This window comes from Micromonas commoda, chromosome 11 (genome assembly GCF_000090985.2).
Source record: "Micromonas commoda chromosome 11, complete sequence".
In the NCBI taxonomy this organism is placed as follows: domain Eukaryota; kingdom Viridiplantae; phylum Chlorophyta; class Mamiellophyceae; order Mamiellales; family Mamiellaceae; genus Micromonas; species Micromonas commoda.
In genome coordinates this window covers 673990-698175 of record NC_013048.1, presented here as the reverse complement: position 1 = coordinate 698175, position 24186 = coordinate 673990, and the positions used below count along the sequence as shown (strand labels likewise).

Below are 24186 nucleotides of genomic sequence, written 5' to 3'. Positions count from 1 at the left end.
TTTTTGAAGCGAGGGCGCCGATGACTCTCAGATCCGCGAGCGCGGCCCGTCACGAGGACGCGACGATGAGCACCAAGTTCGCGGAGGTCGCCCCGAGGGCCGGGCGCGGTCGAGGCCGCGGCCGCGGCAGGCGCAACTACCAGGAGCAGCAGCAGAAGCTGTTCCAGGAGAAGGTGGTCGCGTCGATCCCAGCCTCGGCGGTGTTCACCCAGCTACAGGAGTTCGAGCGCAGGGTGGACGCGACGCTGGCGAGGAAGAAAGCCGAGGTGAACGAGGCGCTGAAGAGCGCGCCGCGGGATCCTCGCACGGTTCGCATATACGTTTACAACACGTGGAAGGAGGCGAACCCGGCGGAGGGCGAGGATGCGAGCTGGACCTTGCACGTGCAGGGGCGCGTGCTGGCGCCGCACGAGTGCGCCGACGGCACCGCGGGGGGTGACTACGACCCGGAAACCGAACCGAAGTTTTCGGAGTTCGTGCGCAGCGTGGAAATCCGGTTGGACCCGGCGGCGCCGCCCCCGCCCGCCGCAGACGGCGCCGCACCCGCCAAGGAGTCCGACGAGCCCATCCGTTGGGACTCCGACAAGGCTCCCGCGGATGCAAAGCCGGTGGATGGGTTCGAGGTGAAACGCGTGGGCAACACGGACAGGAAGGCTAAGATTCTCATCGCGGTCAAGCACGAGCCGGAGAGGTACAAACCCAAACCCGAGCTCTCGCGACTCCTCGGGTTGGACCTCGAGACCCGACCTCGGCTCATCGCCGCGCTCTGGCAGTACTGCCGACTGAACGACCTCCTGGACAAGGAGGACGCCACGTTGGTCTCGCTGGACGACAGGCTCAGATCGCTCTTCCGCAAGGGCTCGAACGGGGAGAAGGAGAGCGCCAAGTTCGTGGACCTGTGCGAGATGATGTGCGCGGGGTGCCTGGATCCGGCGCCGCCCGTCGAGCTCGACTACGTGGTCCGGACGCGGGGACGAAAAAACCCGACGCACCCGGACTGCTACGACCTCCTGGTGGACGTGCCGGGCGGGGACAAAGCGCCGCATAACTTCGTGGAGGGAATCGGGAGGGACGCGGAGATCGCCGCGTTGGACGCGAAGATCCAGGCGGGGATCAAGAAGATTGAGAGACATCTGCAGCGGCGGTCGTACTTCCTCGGGTTCTCGCACTCGCCAGTGGATTTCATCAACACGGTGGTGGCGCAGCAGGCGAGGGACATCGCGATAGTGAGGAACGACGGACGAAAAAGGAGACTGGCGGAGAGGCGAACGGAGTTTTACAACAAACCGTGGGTGGACGAGGCGGTGATGCAGTACGTCACGCGTCAGTCCAAGGCTGGAAAAATTTAAGGCAACTCCTGTCACTCGCATTGTTATATTAATAGGGAAATGGCGGTCGCGGCGACCGGAATAGTGCTTGTGCTTTGTACACGCGGCATCGAGCGCTTCGATTTACCAGGCGACCTTCTTGTAGGAGTGCATGTCGTGCACGCCACCCTCCTTCTGCGCCGCACCCGTGCGGGTCTCCATGCGCATGGAACCCTCATTCCTGAGCTCCGTCGCGTGCTCCATGGACTTGGCACCCATGTCCTGGAAGCCCTGCTTCACACCGTGGGTGAGATAAGGGACCATTTTCATCACGGGTCCCTTGTCCTTCACGGTGCCACTCACGCCCTGGGCCACCTTGAGGTGGCCGCTCTCGCTGAGGTAGCGAGTGTCGGAGCCCTTCGCCATGGCGTCGAGGGAACCCATGCCGCGGTACTTCTTCACGCGCACACCGTTGTCGTAGAAATATTCGCCGGGAGCCTCGGTGGTACCGGCGAACATGGAGCCGCACATCGCCACGGACGCTCCCAGGGTGAGCGCCTTGGTGATGTGGCCAGAGTTCTGGATGCCTCCGTCGGCGATGATGGGAACGCCAAACTGTGACGCGAGGTTGGCACACTTGTAGACCGCGGTCGCCTGGCCGCGGCCCACCGCGCACACCTCCTGCGTGGTGCAGATGGAGCCGGAACCCATGCCGACGCGGAGACCATCGGCTCCAGCCTCGAGGAGCCTCTTCGCCTGGACTTGGGTCACGACGTTGCCGCCGATGACGTCGAGCTCGGGGAGGTTGTCCTTGAGCCACTTGATCATCTCAATCTGGTAGACGGAGTCACCCTGGGAGGAGTCGAGAATGACCATGTCCAGGCCCTCCGCGACGAGAGCCTTGGCGCGGTCCTTGTCCGCCGGGCGGGTGCCGATCGCGGCGCCGCACAGGAGGCGGCCCTTCTTGTCCAGAGAAGGAGCGCCCGGGGGGGGGAGGAGCTTCTTCGTCTTGACCGACGCGCGGGTCATCAAGCCCACGAGCTCGCCCTTGTCGTTGACCACCGGGAGCTTACCCTTCTTGGACGCGAGGAGAGCGTCCTCGAGCTTCTCGATGGCGTCGGACGCCTTGCCGGTGACGAGGTCAGCAGCCTTGGTCATGACGTCCTTGAGCTTGGTGGATCGGTCCATCACGAGGTCGCCGTCGCGGGAGCTGACCAAGCCGAGGAGCTTGCCGCCGATGATGCCGGTGTCGGTGACGACGACGGAGGTGAACCCACGGGAGGTGGCGAGGGCGTCGCACTCGGCGAGGGTGGCGTCGGGGCCGCGAACCTCCGGTCGGGTGACGTACCCGAGCCTGTGCGCCTTGACAGCCTTGAGGTGGGCAACCTGCTCGTCCTGGGTCATGTTGTAGTGGAGGAAGCCGGCGCCGCCCACGGAGGCCATGGCGATCGCCATGTCGGATTCGGTGACTGTCGCGACGCGGGGGAAGGTTGGGAGGAACGACGTTAGCGCCGGGTCGGGGAGGAGAGGGGCGCGTTCCGGCCAGCTTGGCGAAAAAAAAATTCAGATCCAAGCGGCGTGGTGACGGGGCGGCTTGGGGAGCGCACCGGTGTCCATGGGAGAGGAGACGATGGGGGTGCGGATGCTGATATTGCGAGTCAGCTTGGTCGTGAGGTCCACCTGTGCGTTTTCGGGACGGTTTGTGGTCAGGCACGGGGCACAAGGGAAGGTCGGCGCGAGTGATTCAAAAAGGTGCGGCGGGGCTCGTCGGGGCGGCGGAGAGGAGGGGGCCTTGTTCCGGCACTCACGTCGGTCGCGGGGAAGTCGATGTGACCGGGGTGGAAGATGACATCATCGTAGGTGTAGCAGACGCCTGCAGACGAGAACGAAGGGTCGGTCGGGGTTCGGTCAGGCTCCGTCGCGAGGGAGTTGGCAACAGCGAAATCGCGGCGCCGTCGGTTCGTCAAAGGGCACTTTTGTCGCTAACAACATCGCACGTACCCTGGCCGAAAAGCTGGGCGGCGCTGAAGCCGTCGACTTCGTCGAAGGTGATATCGCCCGCCTTGCGCTTGCCGACGTGCCCGTTGGAGAGGCCGGTCATCGTGTACGTGAGTGGGTGCTCTGTCGCTGCGCGAGAGAGGAGTGGTGAAAAGCGTCGTTTCGATCGAGCGACTTCTCTCAAAGGACCAATGCCAGCGCAGCACCCGGCTCACCCGGGTGATTTTTTGCGAGTCCCGGAATATCGAGAAATCGTATGGAAACGCGTGAATACTTGCGTTTCGTTTTGGAACACTGACGCAGTCACGTCTAATGGCAATTACCACAGCGGCCTCTAATTGCACCCCTGAGGCCATCTCGTGACTGGTTCCCGTGCAAAATTGCTTTTCCCGTGGTGGATTAGGGTTTTTTTGCGGAGTGTGAAATCCGTAAAGACCTGCATCGGCGCGCGTCCTAACCCTTTTTACGCGTCGCGAGGACACCCTCCGTCACCATGGCGGTCGGCAAGAACAAGCGCATTTCCAAGGGCAAGAAGGGTGGCAAGAAGAAGGCCGTCGACCCCTTCCTCAAGAAGGAGTGGTATGACATCAAGGCCCCTTCCATGTTCACCGTCAAGCAGGTTGGCAAGACTCTTGTGACCCGTTCCGCGGGTACCAAGGTGAGTGACCGGGCGGCCTTACGCGAACCCCGAACGCGCGCGATACGCGTCGCTGCGGTGTTGCTGGATGTCCAAGGCTCGAAAGCCGCGCCTTTCGCGAGGCTTCGTGGTCTTCTGCAGCCTCATCGGAGCGGCGCCGCGACCGGTGTTCTTCCTCTTTTGCAGCGGCATCGGCTGTTGTTTTTTCCCGCTAGCCGTCGACGGCGGCGTCGACGAGACAGCGCCGAACGCGAAAATCGATCGCTCACCGTCTGTTCCCCTCCATCTTTACAACAGATTGCCTCCGACGGTCTCAAGGGCCGCATCTTCGAGTGCTCCCTCGCTGACCTCCAGCAGGTGAGAACCGCGACGGGATCCCCAACTCAGAGCAAACCCTACTACAGTGGAGGGCGAAAAACCTGTGCAATTTTCAGTGCAACGAGCACGAGACTGATCGACCATCCCTCTCTTCCCCAACCCGAAACAGGACGAGGACCAGGCCTTCCGCAAGATGCTCCTCAAGTGCGAGGACGTCCAGGGCACCAACGTGCTCACCCAGTTCGCCGGTATGGACTTCACCACCGACAAGCTTCGCTCCCTTGTGCGCAAGTGGTTCTCCCTCATCGAGACCTTCGTTGACGTGAAGACCACCGACCAGTACACTCTCCGCGTGTTCTGCATCGGTTTCACCAAGCGCCGCATGGACCAGACCAAGCGTACTTGCTACGCCCAGTCCGGCCAGATCCGCCAGATTCGCAAGAAGATGAACGAGATCATCAACCGCGAGATCTCCTCCTGCGACCTCAAGGAGTCTGTTCTCAAGTTCATCCCGGAAGTGATCGGCAAGGAGATCGAGAAGGTGTGCGCTGGCATCTACCCCCTTCAGAACGTGTACATCCGCAAGGTGAAGATTCTTAAGCGCCCCAAGTTCGACGTGACCAAGCTCATGGAGGTGCACGGCGACTACGCTGGCGAGGATGCCGGCGCCAAGGTTGACAGGCCCAAGGATCTCATTGAGAAGGTTGAGAAGAGGGACGAGGTCGTCGGCGCTTAAGCTTGCTCTCGTGGGGGTTATATCATAATGGTTTAATGGAATTTACATCCATGTTTCAAAATAATAAGTCGGGCCTGCTATATCTCGCTTCGGTCCCTCTCGCATAATACAGTTATAGACATTGTCGTCCTCTCGCGCCTCGATCGTCGTCTCGGTCTGTCGACCTCTCGCGTATCGTCCTCTCAAGCCGTGCTCATCGGCTTGGTCGCGCACAGCTGGCACGTCACGTATTCGTACGACCGCGCCGGGAGGAAGAAGCTGTTGCGCTCCCACTCCCCGCTGGGCGTCGTCTCCACCGCCTCGAACTCCGCGCCCCCCGAGCACTGGTCGCAGAAAGCCTTCTGGCACGAAACGCACCTGAGCAGCACAGCCGCGGCGGGCGGCGGGTTGCGCCTGGAGCCGTCGGTTCGAACCGGGTGATCCGCGCCGACGGCGCCGCACCCGTGGCACAGGTGCTGTGGGCACACCCACCCGCCCCGCGGGGTCTGCGTCAGCGCCGCGCACCCGAAGGACATGACCCTGGGGCACAGGCGGCACTCCAACCGTTTCGCCGCGACGTCGGGTCCCACAAACGCGGGCGGGATGTGCACGCACCGCTCGGGCTCGCCGCGGCAGTTGAGGCAGCGCCTCTCGTGCCACTGGTACTTGGTCAGGTCGTGCTCCTTCGCAGCGAGCGCAGCCTCGGCGGACGCGGCGTGCGCGCGGGACTTGCGCCTCGCCGTCGCCGTCGCCCACGCGCGCTCATCCTCCTCGAGGTCGTTCTCAGCCTCCACCGGGTCCACCTCGCCCGCGCCGAACCAGCCAGTCGTGGGCGCGATGAAGAGGCCGTCGAGGGGCACGGGGAGTCCCTCTTTCAGGGTCACCACGCGCGCGCCGGACGTGCCCCTGCGCGCCACCGCCCAATCCGCCGAGTCGAGGCTCTTGTTCGTCGAGGCTTTGGCTCTCGCCGCGTCAAACGACTCCTTCGCTTCGGCCACCGAGGCAAACGCGCGCGTCTCCCCGGTGCCGTCCGCCGCCAGCCGCACCACGGAGAGCTCCCGGGTCGGGCGCGGGTGGGTGAGCGCGTCGAACGACTCGGGCGAAACCGCCGCGCCCACGCCCGTGAGCCTGTGCACGACGCGCTCAACCCCGGCGTCGTCCGCGCCGTCGAGCACGATGAGCGAATCAACCTTGCCAACAACCTCCTTGGTCAGGTCGGGCGCCGCCGCCACGGAACACAGGAGCGCGCGAACGCCGCCGCCAGCCTTGAAGCTCCAGGGAAACCTTCCCACGGCGTGGAGTCTGGTGCCGAGCGCCACGTCCGGCGCGTCGAGGCGGAAGTGGGTGACGCGTCGCTGCTCAAAGAGCGCGGCGGCGGCGTCGAGCGCGGCGGACGACGACGACACGACGAGCGCGGCGCGGCGCTCGACCCTCAGGCGGGGAACGATCGAATCGAGCGCCCGGAGCTTGCCCGAGCCGTCGAGGTCCGTCGCGCACAGAGCCCCGAGCTCTTTCAACGTCCGCGCCCGAGACTCCGCGTCGTCGCCGCCGCCGCACCCGCCCAAAACCTCCGAGTACCTCTCCTGGAACAGGGAGGACTGGGATCGCGCCACGATCACGGTCTCGTCCACCCGCCGGCGGTCGGCGCCGACGTCGCAGTCGGCGACGCGGCGCAGCGTCGTCATTCGCCTCAGCGCCCCGGCGGTGACGCTCCACTCCTGCTCGAGAACCTCGGCATCCACGTACTCGTCGTCCGAGTCGTCACCCTCCCGCGCAATCGCGGCGATCGCGTCAAACACGGCGGGAAACATGATGGAGAGCGCCGCCCTGAGGACGCCGCCGCGGGCGTTGATCGTGTCCCTCGCCACGACGATCGCGCGGCTGAACTTGACCCGCGCGTGGGGCTCCGATCGCGCGAGCTCCGGGAGCGCATCCTCGGCGGCGTCGCCCACCGCGTCGACGATGACGGTGTGAAACGTCAGCTTGGTGAGGGACGAGGGCAGGACACCGTCCTCCTCGGGTTTCCGCGCGTGCCCCCCGCCCCCGCCGGTAGACTTTTTCTTCTTCTTCTTCTTGCTCTTCTTCAACGAGCTCGCCTCGGCAGCCTCGGCGGCGGCGGCGGCAGCCTCCTCATCCTCCGCCGCCCGCGCGGCCGCCCGCGCCTCGTCGGTTTCGACGGGCGCCTCGGCAGCCTTCGCCTCCGCAGCCTCCGCAGCCTCCGCGGCCTTCGCCTCCGCAGCCTCCGCAGCCTCCGCGGCCTTCGCCGCCGCGTCCTTCGCCTCCACGAGCACGTTCGTCGGCACGATGATGAGGTCGGCGCCCGCCCGAAGGATAGCCGCCTTGGCCGGGTTCCTCTCGTCCGCCGGGCATGACAGCGTCACCGCGCGCAGTCGCGGGCACCACCTGTTGAGCTCCGACGTCCAAGCCGCGATCGCCTCGGGCTGGCACACCAGGAGGTGCGAGCCCTTGACCCCCATGCTGTCCCTGAGGTGCATCAGGTGCGAAAGCACCGTGAGGCGCTTCCCGGCGCCGACGCGATCGCACACGATGGACCCCACGCCCGCCAGGTGCCTCGCCGACAGCCAATCCACGCCCGCGCGCTGGTGCGCGCGAAGCACGCGCCACGGCATGGACTGAGCCGCGGCGGCGTTCGCGGCCACCTCCGCGGGTACGCCGGGCGCGAGCGTCGGGGGCGTCTCCGGCGGTAAAGAGGCGGCCACCGCCCTCTCCGCTCGGCAAACGGCGCGACTCGCCTCCGCCTCACCCGCGGACGCGTCGAGCGCCGCGAGCCGCCCGCACTCCTTCTGGTCCATGCCGGAGTCCGTCATCATCTTCCGGGCCACCTTGCCGAACCTGGATCGCTCGCGCTTGTCCGCGATGAACGGGGCGAAACCTTCCCAGAGCCTCGTCGCCGTCGCCGCCGCTGCAGCCGCGTACCCGTCGCCAGACTCCTCCCTCTCGGGCTCGGGCTTCACGGCGTCGACGGTGCCGTTGAGCGAGAGAAACTTGGACTTACCGACGCCGACGCCGACGGCGTCCTCTTCGATGACCTCGGCGTTCACCGCGGCCTCCTCAGCCGCCTCGGCCGCCTGCGCGGTTGCGCCCTCGGTTTTCGCGAACAGATCCTTCGCCGGCTTCCCCGCGGTGACGCGCCTCTGCTCCAGCCACCTCTCGCCAGAGTGCGTCTTACAGAAGACCATAGGGCGCCCGTCGCTGACGTGCCGCTCCACGGCGAACCCGCTGGCTCTGGCGCACAGCGGGTGGAAGGAGGCGTAGCACTTCTTCATCGCGCATTGGGTGCACGCGCCCTCCTGGTCGCACAGCGAGCACCGCAGGTTCATCCTCGCGCCCTTGACGAAGGACATGTCGATGAGCGGGGGTTTGTTCTTCTTATCGCGGATGATGAACACCTCGGGCAGGCACTCGGCGCACGCGATGTGCGCGTGCGTCCCCGGGGATTCCCACGCCACGTCCCACGCCGACGGCGGATCCAGCTTGGCGAGAGCACCCGCCGGCTGGGGGCAGAGCGCACACACCCCAAACTGCCCGAGCCTCGCCTTTCCCACGTCGAGCCCGTCGGTGCATCCGACGCACATCCACTCGCCCTCGGGGACCCTGCGCATGCCGTAGCACGACAGGTGCACCTGCAAGTCGCACCCGTCGCAGAAGATGATCTCATCCTTGGCGTCCCAATGGTCGGGATCGGGCTCACCGCACACCGCGCACGCATCCAACTCGGCCGCCTTCCTCCACATCTTCGCAACCTCCGCCGCCTTCGGATCGTTCTTGATGTCCAGCGCGGGCCTGGGCGGGGCTCTGGCCGCCTTGACCTGCTTCCCCTTCTTGCCCGATCCGAGTTTACCATTCGCGCTTGCGGGTGAGTCCAGTGCGTCGGAGCCCTCGGGCGATCCCTTGCGCTTCTTCTCCCGCTCCCTGCGCTCCGCGGCGAGTCGTTTCATCACCGACGCGGGGACCGCGTTCTTGGGCACGGGCTTGGTCTCGCCGCGCCTGATAGCCGCGGAGAGGTGAGCCGCCTCCTTGGCTCGGTCCAGCGCCTCATCCGCGTCGTGCGCGAGCTCGACGCCCCTGATCCTCGCCTGGATGGCGATCTCCTGCCGTTCGATGGCCTTCTGCACCGCCGCCGCCGCCGCCGCCGTGGCCATGGCCCACGGCTCCGTGGAAGCGGGCGTCCTGGCGCGGACGCGCTCGAGCACCTCGCGGCTGCTCGGGGTCCGCGCCTGGTGGTGGGGCGCGAATGGCGGGTCGTCTTCGCCGTCGATGGGCGGCGGGGTCACCGTGGTGATTCGCAGGTCCTCCGTGCTCGGCGTGGACGCCCCCGCGCCGGAGAATCGCCTCGCGAAGATGTGCTGCGCGGCGTTGGGGTTGACCGGTTGCGGGTTGAAGGCGAAGTCTCCCGGCGCTCCGTTCGCGCGCCTCCGCATGACGTCACTCCACTGGGAGGTGTCCACCGGGAGGTCGTCGAACATGTGCGCGTCGACGCCGGGCCCAGTATCGTCGTTCTCGGAGTCACCGGCATCATCGGTGGCGTTGCCATCCAAGTAGACGTCCGCGGACGCGTCGAGCTGCGCGACGCCTCGGATCTGGAAATTGGCCAGGTTGGATTTTCCGTGATCGGCGGCGAGCCCCGCGTCGCCGCCGTTCGCCACGTATCCCCCGGGAAAGCTCCCCAACGCGTCGCGCAGCTCTTTTCCGTACAACGCTTCGTCCCCGTAACCCATCGGATCAAGCCCGGCATTCCCACCCCCCATCGACTCCACCACCATAGGTGTGAGATTCGCCCCCTTGTGAAAAGTTATCCCCTGCGCGCCCGCGCCGGAATCTGCGGAAGGTCGATTGGTCAAGCGTTGCCCTACGTCGGCCCGTTGGAGGACGACGATACGCACGCGGTCGATCGCCGAGTCGCTTTAACTCAACTCAGATCAATACCGCGAACCGGACCGGCTCGTCTCCACGCCTCCGGGGCGCGCGCGACTAGTGACCGCGCGGCGGCGGCAAACACCGCAAAATTGCTTTTCGGTTCGGGCCTTTCACCAGCGGCCGAGCGAACTCGTCTTTCTTGAGTCGCCGTGGTCACGTTTTTCTGAGGGGCGCGCCCCGCAGACAATTTTTGCAGCCAATTTTCGCGCCCAAAATGAATGGGTTGCTGCTCAGCGATTGTAGGCTGACGGTGGAGAAAGAAATATATACGCGCGCAAAAATCCTGCAAATTTCAAGGCCTCCTTTGAGCCCAAGGAGGCGCCGGTTCCTTTCTCGCCACGGACGTCCTCGCGTGACCTCCCCGGTACAGACGCGCGACGGACTCCCTCTGACGTCTGGCGCTCATGCGCCGCTCGTGCGCCTCCGTCAACTCCCGCTCGGCGTCCGCGAGGGCGAGCCTCGCCTGCCCGATGGCGGTTGACAGCCCGCGGCTCAGCTCCAGCCCCGCGACGCCCGCGGGTCGAAACGGAACCTGACGCCTAAACCCCGGGCCGGCCGAACCCTGAACCTGACGCCTCACCGGCTCCTCGCCGTTCAAATTCGTCCGCGATCGACCGCCCCGCGCGGGTGCCGGCGGGCGGTACACCGAGACTGACGTACCGTCGGGCTCCCGGTCCGGCGCGACTGGGACGATGTCCCTCGCGGCTTCCCAGCGCCGAAGCTTTCGCACCGCCCTCCGAGCCCTGCGGTGCGCCTTGAGCTCCTCCAGCGCGGCGACGGGATCGAGGTCGTGCGCTGGGACGTACTCCGGGTCGTCGTCGTCGCCGGAGTCGTCGCCGGAGTCGTCGCCGGAGTCGCGGAAATCGCGGGATTCCGTCGCGTCCTCGATGATTGTCTCGTCGTTCACCGCCCACGCGGGGGCTCGGCCGCCGCGAAGCCTCGTCGCTCCATCCGCCGTCCCCGGGCGCGATTTCCTCGGCGATGGCGACGGAAGAGCCTCGACGGGCCTCGCGAGGCTCTCCTCGCCAGTGGCACGTTCCGAGACTTCGCGTCGGAGCCGCCTGATCTCCGTCTCGCGCTCCGCGAGTAAAATCTCGAGCCGGTCAGCCTCGTGCGAACGCTTGGCGGCCACCAAGGCGTGCGCCTCCGACCGCCGCACCGCCTCGTTCGCCTTCTCCAGCTCCGCGCGGAGGGCTTCCACCTCGGGCCGGGCCGTCGCCTCCCTGACCTCGTCCTCGGCGCGTGCGAAATCTCTCGCCAGCCTCGCGCCCTCCACCGCGGACGCCTCCCGCGCCCGCGACATCTGCAGGTCAACCTCGAGCGTTCGGATCCGATCCCTGAGCTCCACGTTGAGCTCCTGAACGCGCCGTACCTCGCCCTCGGTCGTGATCGCGCGCTCGGCGGCGACGGCGTGCGCGATGCCCGGCCGGTTGGCGCCCCCGTTGTCCGGCGGCTCCGGCGCGGGTCGCGACGCAAATCTCTCGAGCTCGAGCAGCTTTTCCTCCAGGCCGCTCAGCGCCGCGAACGCGGCGGCGGCGATCGCGGCGTCGTCCTCCCTTGTCATCCTCGAGACGATCTTGAGGTCGAGCGCGGCGCGATGCTGCGCCGCCTCGGACCTGACCTTGTGCGCGCGCGTCGCGACTTCGGCGGATCGCGACGTCAGATCTTCTCGCGCGCCCTCCAGCTGCACTCGCTCCGCGTCCAGCGCCTTGCGCACCGCGGCGTTGGACTGCAGCACGGCGGTGGCCTCCGCACGCTCCCGCTTGAGCGCCTCGAACGCGTCCGTCACCCTCTCGAGCTGAACTTCCGTCTCGCGCAGTCGAGACCGGCTGTCCTCCAGCGTGGCCGCGAGCAACGCGTCGCGGGTGCCGTCCGCCCGGCCCACCCCGGTGGACGCGCGCCGCTCCAGCTCGAGCTCCCTCCGCAGCGCCGCGTTCATCGTCAGGAGTTTCTCCATCCCCTGCTCGGCGTCCGAGAGCATTCTGCGGTACTCCGCGGTGCCGCTCTCGTGCGCCCGGAGCGCCAGCTCGTGTTCCCTCAGAGCGCGCCGGGCCGATGCGGTCCTGGGCGTAACAACGTCGCCGGGCAGGCGCTGTGACGGACCGGGGGCGTCGGGCGAGAACGGGTCGGGCGGGTCGTCGTCCATGCTCGCGACGGCGATGGGCGGCATCGAATAGCCTCCCCGCCGGTCCGAGGCCTTCGTCGGAGTCCCCATCGGACGAGTCGTTCGCTCGCCCGGCTCTGAGGGTGGGCAGGCGCAGAGGACCGTTGGCGGACCGGCTCGATCTCCGTCGACCTCGCATCGCAAGTCGAAGATACTCGAGATGGAGGTCGATTTACTGGCGATTTGGAAAATGACAAATAAGATCTCGCCAGTCCCCTTCGTTCCATGGGAATCCCAGCCAATTTCGGGATATTATTTACGATATTTCCACGTGCGAGATACGGCCAGGGCGATTCATTGGGCGCGAGAATCAAGAATCGGAGGTCTGAGAAGCCCACCATCCACGTCGATCCGCCGCGCCAATCGCGTGCGAGCAAAAATTCCTGAAACACAATCTCCCTCCAAAATATCGTCACTTTTCCAAAAAAAAGTGTTCCTGGGTTCTGTTCGGGAGCGCCGGAGACACAACACACGCGCGCCGACCGAGCGCGAGAGTCCGACGAAGCTCTGACGGAGCGGAGGAACGAGGTCACCACCGACTCCGAACCGTTCATCCAGAAGACGATGACTTCCGCGGAGGCTGCGGCGGAGGCGCCCCGCGTCTCCGACCGCGCCCAAACCGCCGGGATCGAAAAGAGCAAGGACGCGCCCGAATTCGCGGACGCGGACCGGGACGCCCGGACGACGCCGACGTCCGCCCACGCGACCGGCGTCAAGGCACGGGAGGGCCAGGTCGAGTCGAGCGACTCCGACAGCAACCAGGACGGCGAACGTAACGGCGTGAAGCACGGGGATGAGGGGCGCAGGCACGGCGAGGGCGCGAAGAAGGTGAGTCTTTGTTCCCGCACAACAACGAGGCATAACGCCCGGAATGTTCCGACGCTTCCAAACCCGGAACACGCGCGTCCACCGCGATGCGACGTCGTCATCGACGCGTTCGTCGATCCGGACGAGTCAACTCGACTGTCGTGGGTCTGGATACGGTCCGAACGCGGTCGCCGAACGTCCACGGCACGCCAACCCTCCGCGTTTCCCGCTGCTCGACTGCCGTCCTGTTTCTCGCTGGTTGGCTCGGAAAGATTCGGGCGCGCGAGATATTTTTCCTGCACGCGACTCGACCGGAAAACTGACGTCGACCCTTCCCCGTCTCCGACCATCTCCGCAGCGCGATAAAGGCCACGAGAGCGACGGAAGCGGCGCGTCCGGCTCGTTACACCCCTCCGACATGCGCCGCGAGGGATCCTCCGACGACGAGGACCCGCCGTGCCCCGACGAGGGCGAGGTCAAGCTGTCGCTCGAGCCCGACGATCTCGCCGGCGCCAAGCCGAGTCTCCGGCTGGATCGCGACGAGCTCGCCGTGATCGCCAACACCAAGGAATGGAGCGAGGAGGCCAAGGCTTGCCTGGAGGAGTACCGGAAGAAAGTCGATTCGGGCTTTAACCCCTTCGACGACGCCTTCCCGCTGTGGCGCAAGGAGCAGTTCATGGCTGCGACCACCTCGCCCGACCCGACCAGGAAGGAGACGTACGCGGCCATCAACGCGGCCATCATGGAGGAGGCCAGGAAGGAACGCGAGCGCCAGACCAAGGCGAATGGGGCTTCCGACGTGAACGATGCCGACGCGAACGCCAACGTCGCGGTCGTCACCAAGCCGGACGCGGACGAGGACGAGGCGTGCACGCTCGAGGAGAAGCTCCCGGGGCGACTCACCGGAGCGCACAAGGGACCGGACGCGGCGCCCGTCGTCGCCCCCGCGAGCGACGATCCCTTCCTCGCGGCGGCGGCGAGCGCGGCGGCGGCGCACAAGGGTAAGCGTAACTCGAGATCCCTGATGTTGGGCAGGAGGTGGTACGATTCCAGCCTCTACCCGACCCCAGGCGGGGCGGCCAAGCCGGCTGATTCCAACAAGACGGATACGACGGCGGCGAACGAGCCGGCGCCAATCGCCGACGACGGATCCAAACCGCCGAAGAACAACGGCGACGGTTCGCAGTTCAGGCGACCTCCCAAGCTCATACTGTTCCCCGACGGGTCCATGCGAGAGGTTGGCGAGGACGGCGCGGCGCAGCAGCCCGCCGCCGCCGCCGCCGAGGATGACGGCCTCACCCGGATCAACAGCGGCCCGCGCGCGACGCCCAGGGACAGCGCCAACTCGGAGAACATGCAGTACACGCTGCCCGCGTCGCACAGGGGCGGCCCAAACCAGGTTCGCATAGCGCCACAACCCGCCGCGCTGACGCAGCACCAGCAGCAACACCACCAGCAGCAACACCACCAGCAGCAGATGATGAACTGGTACCAGCGACAACCCGCTCAACAGTACCAGCCACCGGTCCAGTACGGCTGGCCCGCGGGTGCCCCGCACCCGTATCCGCCTGCTCAGAACCCGCAGCAGGTGCAGCACGCGTGGCAGAGCTATCAGTCGATGGCGTCGCAGCACGCCATGATGAGCTGGATGAACGCCATGTGGATGAACGCCATGGCAGCCACGAACGCCCAGCAGGCGCAGGCTGAGGGTGAGCAGCCGGGTTCGAAGAAGGGAAAGGCTGTGACGTTTGCCAAGCCGTCCGGCTCCGACGGGTCCGACGGCGGCTCGGGGGGTTCCGGCGGCTCGGGAGGCTCGGGCGGCTCCGGGCCATCGGGCGGCTCCGGGGGATCTGGCGGGACGCGCGGGTCGGGGTCATCGGGCAAGGATTCCACGCATAAGCTCGACGGCGCGGGTGACAAGGCTGACTTTCGCCTGCCCAGCGTCAGCTCTGACGACACGCGCGTCGGATCCGCGGGGGGCAAGGCGGTGCCCACGAAGGGACCGCGCAGCAAGAGGCCCAACCCGAACGATAAGAAGGCAGGCGGCGGGAGCCCGGTGAAGAGGAGGAGGACGGGAAAGGTGATGTCCGACGCGGCCGACTGCCTGCAGCTCCTGAGCGAGGGTGCCAGGTGAGAGCCACCTGTATTTCTGTATACTACGCAACGCACATCTTATTAGGGACGACGATCGGGGAGATTCGCTTTCAACCATTGTAACAGCAGCATCGGCATCACGCCCCCGTGTCCACGTCGCACGCTATGACTACGTCCTTCCCCAAGATGGACAACACCGTGAGCTTGAGTGCCTCGCCAGCCTCAAACTTGCTGATAACCTCTTGACCCAGCTCGTCGAAGCTCCCGTCCTCGTTCTTCACCAACCCCACATCCTCCTTGCAATCGCCCGAATCGGTGAGCAGACTGAGAAATCCCGTGTCCGAATCGACGTCCATGAGGGAATACTGCGCCTTGATCGTGACCGGGACGTCTATGCCGTGGAACCCGGCTGTAAGATTCAGCGTATCCTCGTAGGGCTTCCCGGTGAACACGTTTGGGCCGCGTATGTGAAGTCGCTTATTCCCATTCGCCGTGGCCTTCGGCAGCACCTCGCATATCTCTAACTTGCAGGGCATTCCCCGAATCATGCAATACCCACCCTTCTTCACCGCCTCGGGCGGAGCCTTGATGATCTGCTCATCCTCCGCCATTACTCCTCGTGTGTGAAAATAATGTTACCCCGCCGCTGTTCCCGGCAAAAAAGAACCCTCGTCCACGTCAGTCTCTTATCCGTCACTCTCCTCCGCCAGGACAGCACTCTCGCCGGGTTTCGCGCCGGCGACGGTCGTGCCATCATGGCCGAAACGATGCCGAGAATGAGCTCATCTCCGCCGTCCGCTCCAAAGGTGGCGCCATCCACTTCGCCTACCGACGTGTTCTCGTTCGATGCCCTCTCCCTTGGCCCTGAACGTGCGGATGGGAATCACGAGTTCAAGCGCCAGTTGGTGGGCGTGACCCCGGATAGGTTCGAGGAATTAGTTACCCAGCTCAAATGGAGGACATTCGCCGAAGGTGATGGCGAGGCGCTGTACGAGTTAGGCGTCGGGGACGACGGAGAGGCCCACGGCCTGGACGATTCGGCGTTTACCGAGTCAATCGAAACTTTGCGGAAAATGGCGAGCGCCATCGACTGCGATTGCTCGGTGGCGCACGAGAGAAGGACGCGCGACGGGAAACGGTGCGCGACGTGCTTAATACGCGCGAAGACGAGCGCTCGCCAGCACAAGGAGATTCGCATCACGACCCTCGGGAACGTCGACTCGGGGAAGTCCACGATGCTCGGAGTATTGACGCGCGGTGGTTTGGACAACGGCAGAGGTTTGGCGAGAGGCGGCGTGTTCAGGCACAAGCACGAGCTCGAGTCCGGGCGCACGTCGGCGATATCGCAGCAGATAATCGGATTCGCCCCGGACGGCTCCGTCGTGAACTATCATAACCCGGAGGTTCGAGAAACTCATCAGCTCACCTGGACCCAGATTGTCTCGGCTTCCTCGAAGGTGATTCACTTCTCGGATCTCGCCGGTCATGAGCGGTACCTCCGCACCACGATGCACGGCATCGCGGGCGTTCAACCTGATTTCGGTATGATGTGCGTCGACGCTAACCGCGGAGGCATCGTTGGTATGACCAAGGAGCATCTGTCAATCATGCTCGGCCTCAAGGTTCCATTTTTTGTCGTCGTGACCAAGATTGATATGGCCGCCGCCGAGAACCGAAACGCCACCATCGACGCCCTAAAGAAGCTTCTGAAGAAGAACAAGACACCGCTACTGGTGAAAGACGAGCGCGATGTGATGACGTCCGTGCAGAACGTCGCGGGCGGGGTCATAACCCCAATATTTCAAGTGTCATGTGTTACGGGCGAGGGCCTGGACCTGGTTCGAACCTTCCTGAACCACCTCCCGTCGCGGCGAAGCTTCGCGCCCCTCGCGGGTAACGAGGCTCTGGTGCATCTGGATGACTCATTTGCAGTCCCAGGTATCGGTACAGTCGTCGCCGGTCTCGTCGTCAGCGGGACGATCGAGACGAAGGATGAACTGCTGCTCGGCCCCAACGGCAACGGCGAGTTCATCCCGGTCGCGATCAAGAGCAGCATGAACAAGCGGGTGCCCGTGGACCGCGTGACGTGCGGGTCTTCCGGATCGTGGGCGCTCAAGGCGCGTAAAGCCGGGCAGCACGTTCACAAAGACGACGTTCGTAAGGGGATGATTTTGTGTGCGCCCTCCCTGAACCCGCGCGCCTGCTGGCAGTTCCAGGCTGAGGTTGTCATTTTGTCCCACCCGACCACCTTAAAACTGGGGTACGCGCCCATCCTGCACTGTCTGACTGTGCGACAGTGCGCTAGAATCGTGAAGATGGAGGGTAAGGACGTGCTCCGCATGGGCGATCGAGCGCTGGTGACGTTCGAGTGGAACCACAGGCCGGAGTTCGTCAAGGTTGGAACAAGGGTTATATTCAGAGAGGGAAGGACTAAGGGCGTAGGCGTGGTTAGAGCTACGCTGCCGGACGTACCCAGGACACCGCCGACGAACTACAAGAGCGCACGGAATCTGCAACCCTCGCGTGTGTAATCCAATCGATTGAACAAGTCGCACCGTAAGAAAAAGCAGTCAACTCTGCCAGGACCGATCTGGCTGGTTCAAACTTCGCAACCTCAGAGGAATCGGGCACCCCCCTTCAACAAGACAGTCGTGGCACTGTCGCCCGGGCGGCACTCGCTGCTGGAGAGAATATCGCGCGGCGTCGTAAACCAATTCGTTCTAGCACCATTTGCCCGACGTCGATGCGTCCGACGAAACAATAGGATCTGCGCCTGTGTGGACCGCGCGCGAGTGTTGCCGCGACCCCGTCATGGCGTCCTCCGCTGCCAGGCGCCGGTGGACGTGCACGTACACCAAGGACATCCACAAGAAGCAGAAACACAGGAAGAAGTTCGAAGACGGCGTACTTGATGTCTGGGTGGATCTTGGGGGTAGAGCGAGGCTGTACGCGGCGGACGATGAAAGCAGCCCCAAGGGTGAGGCGCTCGCGCTCGGCAATCTCTCCAGCCGCGATCTTCAGGCGCTCTTCGATGGAGACGACGTTCGCTTGGACGGGTACGATATCTGCCCGGAGGATGAACTTGACGCGGAAGGCGGCTCGAAAGTCTCTGGCGCGATGGTTTCTAACCCTCCGTTCGCTCCAAGGGTGACTATCGCGCGCCCGCGCGGGGTCGTGCCCGGCGCGTCGACGGCCAACATCGGGAAACCAGTCAACCAGCCGTTCAAGCCACCGGCGTTCACAGTGAGGCCCAAGGCGGTGGACGAGCCCCCGGCGTACAAGGCCCGTCGCATGTCACCGGAGCCCGACGAGGAGGTGGACGATGAGGCGATTCAGCAGGAGCTGGATGCGACGTGGGCGGAGGTTCACGCGGCTCGGGCGCGCGAGGGGCGCACAGCTGTCGGGTTCGCGGACCTCTACGAGGAGGCCAGGAGAGAGAACCCAGGGGACAGATCGCTCGATCCCGCGCCCGTCAAACGGTCGGATCCGACGTCGACAAAACCGGTCGTGCCACTCGCCCAACGACGGAGCAAGTGGGCGGTGTACGTCGACGGCGAGGCTGCGACGAAGGAGGAACCGAAGGAGGAGAAGGGAGGTTTGAGCGGGTTTGCCGCCGCGATCCAGGCTGCGGGGGGAGTCGGCGGCGACCCCTTCGGCGCCCTACTTCGACTCGCCAAGGGCGCGGGGGGCGAGACCGAACCGCCGGCGCGCGAAGGTTCCCATCACGCGAGGGGCACCGCGCTCGAGAGGTGGGGCGAAGCCTCGGCGGCTCGGCAACGGGCGCCGCGGTGGACTGGCGCCGACATCACCAACGAAGCCGCGGCGCCGTTTGCCGCCGTGGTTCCCACGCAGCACCGGCGCCAGGTTCCCGTCAAGCCCGCGGTGTCTCCGCGCGGCGTCGCGAATCCGACGGAGCTGAACCTCGAGTTTCCGGGTAAGGATGACCTCCCCGCGCTCAGGTCTCGATCCGGAGTCGGCGTCGGATTACATTCGTTTACAACCTCGAAGGCGTACCAGACGCACTTTTGCGGAGCTCTGAGGAACGATCTGCACGCCCGCCTCGCGTTCGTCCGCGAAAAGATGGACGGAATCCTGAGGCACAGGAGGGAGTGCGGGGGTACCGCAGCCGCCAGGCCGGGCACGGACGCGGAGCTCGAAGAGGCGAAGCAGGTCGCGCTTCAGCTCAAGAGGGGTGATACCTGCGTCTACCACGCGCACTGCAGGCTCAAGTTTGAGACGTTCCGCAAGTTTGGTTGGAAGAAGAAGAAGGGCGGCGACGACGACGGCGACGAGCCCGCCGCAGAGTCCAACCCCAAAACGTGGCTGTTCCTCGAGGAGAAGAGCGAGCGACGCGGGTACAAGACCTATTCGAAGGGTGACCTGTGGGTGATATCCAACAACCCTCATCTTCAGACGGGGACGGCTGGCGCAATCGGCGACAAGATGAAGGCTCCTTGGGCGATCGTGGCGCAGACTCTGTGGCACGGTCCGGACCAAGACGGCAAGATGGAGGTCAAACTGCTCAGTCCCAAGCCCGCGCACGGGGTCAAGGAGAACAACCGGGTCTTCGCGGCCAAGGTTTTCGACGGCGGGTCGACCCTCGCAGAGTTTGACAACATCGCGTCGATGACCCCGATGTCTTTCCACCTCCTGCCGCACCTCCTCGCGGGCCCTATCGTTGACGAGACCGCGAGCCATGGCATCGTTGGCACGGACGCCGCGGCGCTAAAGATTCGACACGGGCTCAACGACGACCAGGCGGACGCGGTGGCTCGAGCGCTGATTGCGGTGGACGAGGCGGGGAAGGCGTTTGCGACGCCGTCGCTCACCGTGAGCCCGGTGCGACTGATCCACGGACCTTTTGGCAGCGGTAAGACCAGCACGCTCGCCGCTTTCATCGTCTCCGCGGCGGAAAGACTCGGCGAGTCAAAGTCGAACGCGCGGATTCTGGTTTCCGCGCACACTAACGTCGCCGTGGACCGCGTGCTGAATGCCCTCAAGCTAAGGGGCTTCACGGATTTCATCCGCGTGGGAGCCCTGCGAAGGATCGACCACTCGATCCTGCCCCACTCGCTGCACCTGGCGGACAGGAAGCGATCGGGCGACGCGGATGTCGCGGGGGATGCGGGCAAGCCCCTGCGCGGCAAGGGCGCCGCTCACGCCGGCGAGCTCATGGAGATGTTGAAGGAGGCGAAGACTGAGGCGGAACGCCGACTGCTCGCCGCGGAGCTCGCGGCGACAAAGGCGGGTGCCGCGGATAAACGTGCCAGGGCCCTCTCCAAGGTACGGGTCGTCGGAACCACCACCGCGTCGTGCGGTAACGCCGCGCTGGAGGGTATGACCTTCGACGTCGTGGTGCTGGACGAGTGCTCGCAGATGACGGAGCCGTCGAGCATGCTCGCGATGTCCCGCTTCGGATGCCGAGCGCTCGTCGCGGTGGGCGACCCGAAACAGCTCCCCCCCGTGCTCGACTCGAAGGATTCCGTCGACGACGGCTCGCTCAACCCGCTCGCGAAGGGGATCTTCGTTCGGCTGCGCGACGCCGGCCACAGCGCCACCCTACTCCGCACGCAGTACCGATTGCACCCGACGCTGAGTCAGACACCGAACAATTGCTTCTACGACGGTAAGCTGATGGACGGGTGCACTCCGGCAGACAGGCGCGCGCTCGTGACTGTGGGATACGATGGCCCTCCGCTGTCTCCGTTGGTGTGGATAGATTCTGGGTCGAGGGACGTGACGCAAGAGCGTGGAAGCAAGTATTCTCCGGGAGAGGCGCGCTTCGCCGCTCTGATCGCCGCGCGGATTGTCGAGCTCGGCGTGCCCGCCGGCGAGGTTGGTGTGATCACCCTTTACAAAGCGCAGGAGCGCGCCATCGTCAACAACCTCGCCGGGATCATGTCTCGCGAGGCCGTCAGAGAGGTGATCGAGGACGACGACCGGGCCGGGGAGGATGACGGCGTGATCAAGGTGAGTACCGTGGATGCGTTTCAGGGGCAGGAGAAGGACGTCGTCGTGCTGTCGCTCTGCGGCGTCAACGGTGGGAGCGTGTTCGTGACGCCGGAACGCGTCAACGTCGCGCTCACCCGCGCGAGGAGGCACCTGATCGTGCTCGGGGACTCTAAGGCGCCCGGCGTGTCCAAACACCCGGCGTGGGGCTCCTGCCTCAAGATCTCGAGGTCTCAGCCGCAGGGATACAAGCCGACGTTTTCCGCCGACGGCGAGCTGCGCGACTGGACCAACACCTGGCACGCGGCTGACCCTGAGCCTGACCCTGAGCCTGACCCCGAGCCGATTCCATGCGTCGGCGGCGGATCCCCCGACGGCGAGGACGACGAGCGCGAGCGCATCGTGCTCGACGAGTCCGTCGAGGACCTCAGCACGCCTCCGTCCAGGGCGGTGCGCGAGGACGTGGTAGAGCTCGATGCTTCGATCGAGATCAGCAAGGACGAGGAATCCCCGGGTGTCGATGACTGGACCAATGACCCGATGCCCGAGCTCAGCCCCGACCTCGACGCCGCGACGTTACCCGACGGCCGTCTGGAGATTCACGCCGCGCTCGCAAAGGTTGGCTTCACCCCCGAGGACTACTGGACCGCGTACAAGGATATCCACAAGGGCGCGCTGTACCGAGACGAGACGTCCAGACGCAACGTGGAATCCTCCAAGCTCGCGCCCGTCATCGTCGAGTTTTTCGGGAGATCGACCGGCGCGGAAGCTCCCTTTCAATGGCAGAAGACCGCGTGTCAGCACGCCCTGATCCGTGAGCTGATTCCCGCGTGCGAGACCTACATCCACCAATCCGCCGGTTGGCGGTGGACGCGGCTCTCTCGACTGATTGAGCACTTTGACGACCACGACGCGCTCGAGGCGGAGGCGGGGGGTTTCGGCCACGTCGTCGTCAGCGACGCGAAGACCCAGGCCGAAGACGAGGCGGGCGCCGCGCACTTTGCAACCACCGGGGTGGCGGACGAGGCGTACTTCAGGAACAAGGGGGACGGGTTCGAGGATCAAGACCCGTGGGCTTCAGACGAGGACGACTGACGAAACGATTTTCGTTCATTCATTTTTTACAAGCGAGACGACGACGCGTCGCGCGCTGCTAGCTACTGCGTTTATGATTCTACACCGTTGTTGTTGTTACCCCCCCTGCGCCTTCCCGGAGCTCGGGTATTCGGGGTAGTAGGCGCCGGCTCTCCGCGGCTCCTGCTGCCCGTAGGGATCTTGCCCGTAGGGATCCGCGCTCGGCCGCGCCGGTTGTTCGCTCTGGTCCGCGGACAGCGTCGCCATTGCCACGCCCCCTCCGGGCTGCTGGAAGACCGTCGGCGGCCCCTGCGGCGCCACCGTCGCCGTGTACATCGGCACCGGTCCCCCCGCTCCGGGTGGGCCGCCGTACGCCGTCGCGGGCATCACCTGCCCCCCCGGGGCGTACGTCTGGGTCCACGCCCCGGCGTACGGCTGGGCCATGACGACCGCGTGCGGGGGCAGCCCACCGGTCCCTCCGTTGCGCTTCCTGAGCTCGATGTGCTCCTGGCAGAGGACGCACGGGTTACAGCAGAAGTGGCAAATGCAGTCGGAGCACGGGTCACCGGCTATGCCGTACTTCTCTCGCAGCGCCGAGCGCCACTGAAACGAGTACAGCGGGCCGAGGTTCACGAGGTCGAGGAACACTCCGGTCGCCCGTCCGATAGTCTGTATGATCCCGCTCGTCACCGTCAGGCACGCCATGATGCCGCACGGCTTGGTGCACTCGAAGTCGCACGGCTTGTGGTACGTGCGCGTCTGCAACATCTTCACGTTCGAGTTCAGCACCGCGCACGGGCAGAAGACCGCGGCGCAGCATAGGTCGCACTCCACGAAGTCGTCCCCGTTCTTCGAGCAGCAATTGCAACACACGCACACGTCCGTGTACCAACCCGACGCATGGTACACCGGAGTGAGCGTTGGTTGAGCCATCGTGCGCCTCGAGGAGTGGGAAACCAGACGACGCTGACGAAGAAAAGGAACTTTCCCGAAGAATCCCACAAAGTTCCAGGTGTCGAGTTTTGGGGCTCCGTGACTGGTCGCATGTGCGTGCTTTGCCCAAAAATGCAAAATATCCATCGAAATAAAAGACGTATCTGACTGTTTAACAATACGGATGACATAATCGAACCGGCCCGTTACGTCGTGAGGCCACGTCACCGCGCCCAGCCACAACTTCACCCCAAGCGTCGTTTCCCACAACACTTTACGCGGCACAACGCTTTACGCGGCACCATGGCCACCATCGCCACCTCTTCCCTCACCAGCCGCGTTCGCGTCGCCCCCGGCGCGCGCGCCCTCTCGCCCTCCGCGGCGGCGCCCTTCGCGGCGCCCCGCCCCCGCGGTTCCCTGGTCATCCGCGCGGACGGTGGCTCGGGAATCAACCTGGGCGGTTTCCCGTACATCATCGCCCGCAAGGCGGGCTTCGATACGAGTGAGGGCATCGCCGGGTTCACCCCGTTCGCCGAGCTATTCATCGGACGCACCGCGATGGGCGGCTTCGCGACGGGCATCGCGCAGGAGCTCATCACGGGCGACGGCATTCTCGCGCAGCTGGGCGTCAGGGACCTTCCCAACGAGCAGATCTTCGACTTTTTTGTCGCCACCCTCGCGCTCTCCACCGTGGCGGGCGTGTGGGTCACCTTCCGCCAGCTCGTCGCGGGCGAGATGTCGCCCAAGCAGTTCAAGAGGTACCAGAAATTCCTCGGGCTCACCGCGAAGGACGAGGCGGCGCGGCTGAACGCCACGCGCGAGGCGCAGGAGAAGGAGATCGACGGCGAGTATCTCGCCACCGAGTTCAAAGCCGTCGCCGCCGCCGCCATTGACGGACCGGGCCCCTCCATGAGCGTCGACGAGGAACTCCAGCTCACGCCCAAGCAGCAGGCGGACGGGTCCATGGCGTACCTCAAGTCGGTGGAGCTGAACAACGCGCGATGGGCCATGGTGGGCTTCGCCGCCGCCGTCGTCATTGAGGCGAAGACCGGCTTGTCCGTCTTCGACCAGCTCGTCATGTGGGCCAAGATGACTGGCGCGGACGTGTCCGTCCTTGACTCCTTCCGCCAGCTCTACTGAGAGAAGCGAAGCGGATCGCCCGACACCTTAGCGCACGCACCACTGTACCACTAGCCATTCTTTCATCTTGAAATACCATTTTCCGGATGCGCAGCCACCGCCAAGTTCAAGT

General features: G+C 65.1%; 11 protein-coding genes across 11 annotated transcripts; 6 read left to right on the top strand and 5 right to left on the bottom strand.

Moving 5' to 3' along the window:
- Window positions 1-65: 65 nt before the first annotated feature.
- MICPUN_86659 (SWI/SNF and RSC chromatin remodeling complex protein) lies at window positions 66-1349 on the top strand (the record flags this gene model as incomplete). The annotated part of the gene is made up of 1 exon (XM_002505214.1): window positions 66-1349. One exon carries the CDS (start codon window positions 66-68, stop codon window positions 1347-1349), a length of 1284 nt encoding a protein of 427 aa, XP_002505260.1.
- Window positions 1348-3408, bottom strand: MICPUN_107152 (predicted protein; the record flags this gene model as incomplete). The annotated part of the gene is made up of 4 exons (XM_002504914.1): window positions 1348-2776; window positions 2915-2987; window positions 3116-3180; window positions 3309-3408. The coding sequence occupies 4 exons, from the start codon at window positions 3406-3408 to the stop codon at window positions 1452-1454; spliced, it is 1563 nt and encodes a 520-aa protein (XP_002504960.1). The 3' UTR covers window positions 1348-1451.
- Window positions 3409-3776: 368 nt separating this feature from the next.
- Window positions 3777-6204, top strand: MICPUN_95475 (predicted protein). Its single transcript, XM_002505213.1, has 3 exons — window positions 3777-3963; window positions 4240-4299; window positions 4430-6204. The coding sequence occupies exons 1-3, from the start codon at window positions 3799-3801 to the stop codon at window positions 4994-4996; spliced, it is 792 nt and encodes a 263-aa protein (XP_002505259.1). The 5' UTR covers window positions 3777-3798; the 3' UTR covers window positions 4997-6204.
- Window positions 5179-9714, bottom strand: MICPUN_62585 (predicted protein; the record flags this gene model as incomplete). Its single annotated transcript, XM_002504913.1, has 1 exon — window positions 5179-9714. One exon carries the CDS (start codon window positions 9712-9714, stop codon window positions 5179-5181), a length of 4536 nt encoding a protein of 1511 aa, XP_002504959.1.
- A 491-nt stretch (window positions 9715-10205) lies between these two features.
- On the bottom strand, window positions 10206-12059 carry MICPUN_103124 (predicted protein; the record flags this gene model as incomplete). The annotated part of the gene is made up of 1 exon (XM_002504912.1): window positions 10206-12059. One exon carries the CDS (start codon window positions 12057-12059, stop codon window positions 10206-10208), a length of 1854 nt encoding a protein of 617 aa, XP_002504958.1.
- A 243-nt stretch (window positions 12060-12302) lies between these two features.
- MICPUN_62583 (predicted protein) lies at window positions 12303-15125 on the top strand (the record flags this gene model as incomplete). Its single annotated transcript, XM_002505212.1, has 3 exons — window positions 12303-12444; window positions 12532-12905; window positions 13243-15125. The coding sequence occupies 3 exons, from the start codon at window positions 12303-12305 to the stop codon at window positions 15016-15018; spliced, it is 2292 nt and encodes a 763-aa protein (XP_002505258.1). The 3' UTR covers window positions 15019-15125.
- Window positions 15126-15141: 16 nt separating this feature from the next.
- MICPUN_76821 (predicted protein) lies at window positions 15142-15550 on the bottom strand (the record flags this gene model as incomplete). The annotated part of the gene is made up of 1 exon (XM_002504911.1): window positions 15142-15550. A coding segment is annotated over one exon (409 nt), but the record flags the coding sequence as incomplete, so codon positions are not given.
- A 321-nt stretch (window positions 15551-15871) lies between these two features.
- MICPUN_66518 (predicted protein) lies at window positions 15872-17430 on the top strand (the record flags this gene model as incomplete). Its single annotated transcript, XM_002505211.1, has 1 exon — window positions 15872-17430. A coding segment is annotated over one exon (1559 nt), but the record flags the coding sequence as incomplete, so codon positions are not given.
- A 2183-nt stretch (window positions 17431-19613) lies between these two features.
- On the top strand, window positions 19614-21149 carry MICPUN_86278 (predicted protein; the record flags this gene model as incomplete). Its single annotated transcript, XM_002505210.1, has 2 exons — window positions 19614-20090; window positions 20148-21149. Coding segments are annotated over 2 exons (1479 nt in total), but the record flags the coding sequence as incomplete, so codon positions are not given.
- A 265-nt stretch (window positions 21150-21414) lies between these two features.
- Window positions 21415-22941, bottom strand: MICPUN_109170 (predicted protein). Its single transcript, XM_002504910.1, has one exon. It carries the CDS (start codon window positions 22932-22934, stop codon window positions 22119-22121), a length of 816 nt encoding a protein of 271 aa, XP_002504956.1. The 5' UTR covers window positions 22935-22941; the 3' UTR covers window positions 21415-22118.
- Window positions 22942-23219: 278 nt separating this feature from the next.
- Window positions 23220-24171, top strand: LHL (light harvesting like protein). The gene has a single exon (XM_002505209.1). It carries the CDS (start codon window positions 23238-23240, stop codon window positions 24072-24074), a length of 837 nt encoding a protein of 278 aa, XP_002505255.1. The 5' UTR covers window positions 23220-23237; the 3' UTR covers window positions 24075-24171.
- Window positions 24172-24186: the final 15 nt, after the last annotated feature.

Bases quoted from the DNA above. Each gene is read 5' to 3' on its own strand.
- MICPUN_95475 (XM_002505213.1), top strand. From the start codon at position 3,799: ATGGCGGTCGGCAAGAACAAGCGCATTTCCAAGGGCAAGAAGGGTGGC. The intron at 3,964-4,239 runs GTGAGTGACCGG...TCTTTACAACAG, and splicing joins CCCGTTCCGCGGGTACCAAG to ATTGCCTCCGACGGTCTCAA. The intron at 4,300-4,429 runs GTGAGAACCGCG...AACCCGAAACAG, and splicing joins CCCTCGCTGACCTCCAGCAG to GACGAGGACCAGGCCTTCCG.
- MICPUN_109170 (XM_002504910.1), bottom strand. From the start codon at position 22,934: ATGGCTCAACCAACGCTCACTCCGGTGTACCATGCGTCGGGTTGGTAC.
- LHL (XM_002505209.1), top strand. From the start codon at position 23,238: ATGGCCACCATCGCCACCTCTTCCCTCACCAGCCGCGTTCGCGTCGCC.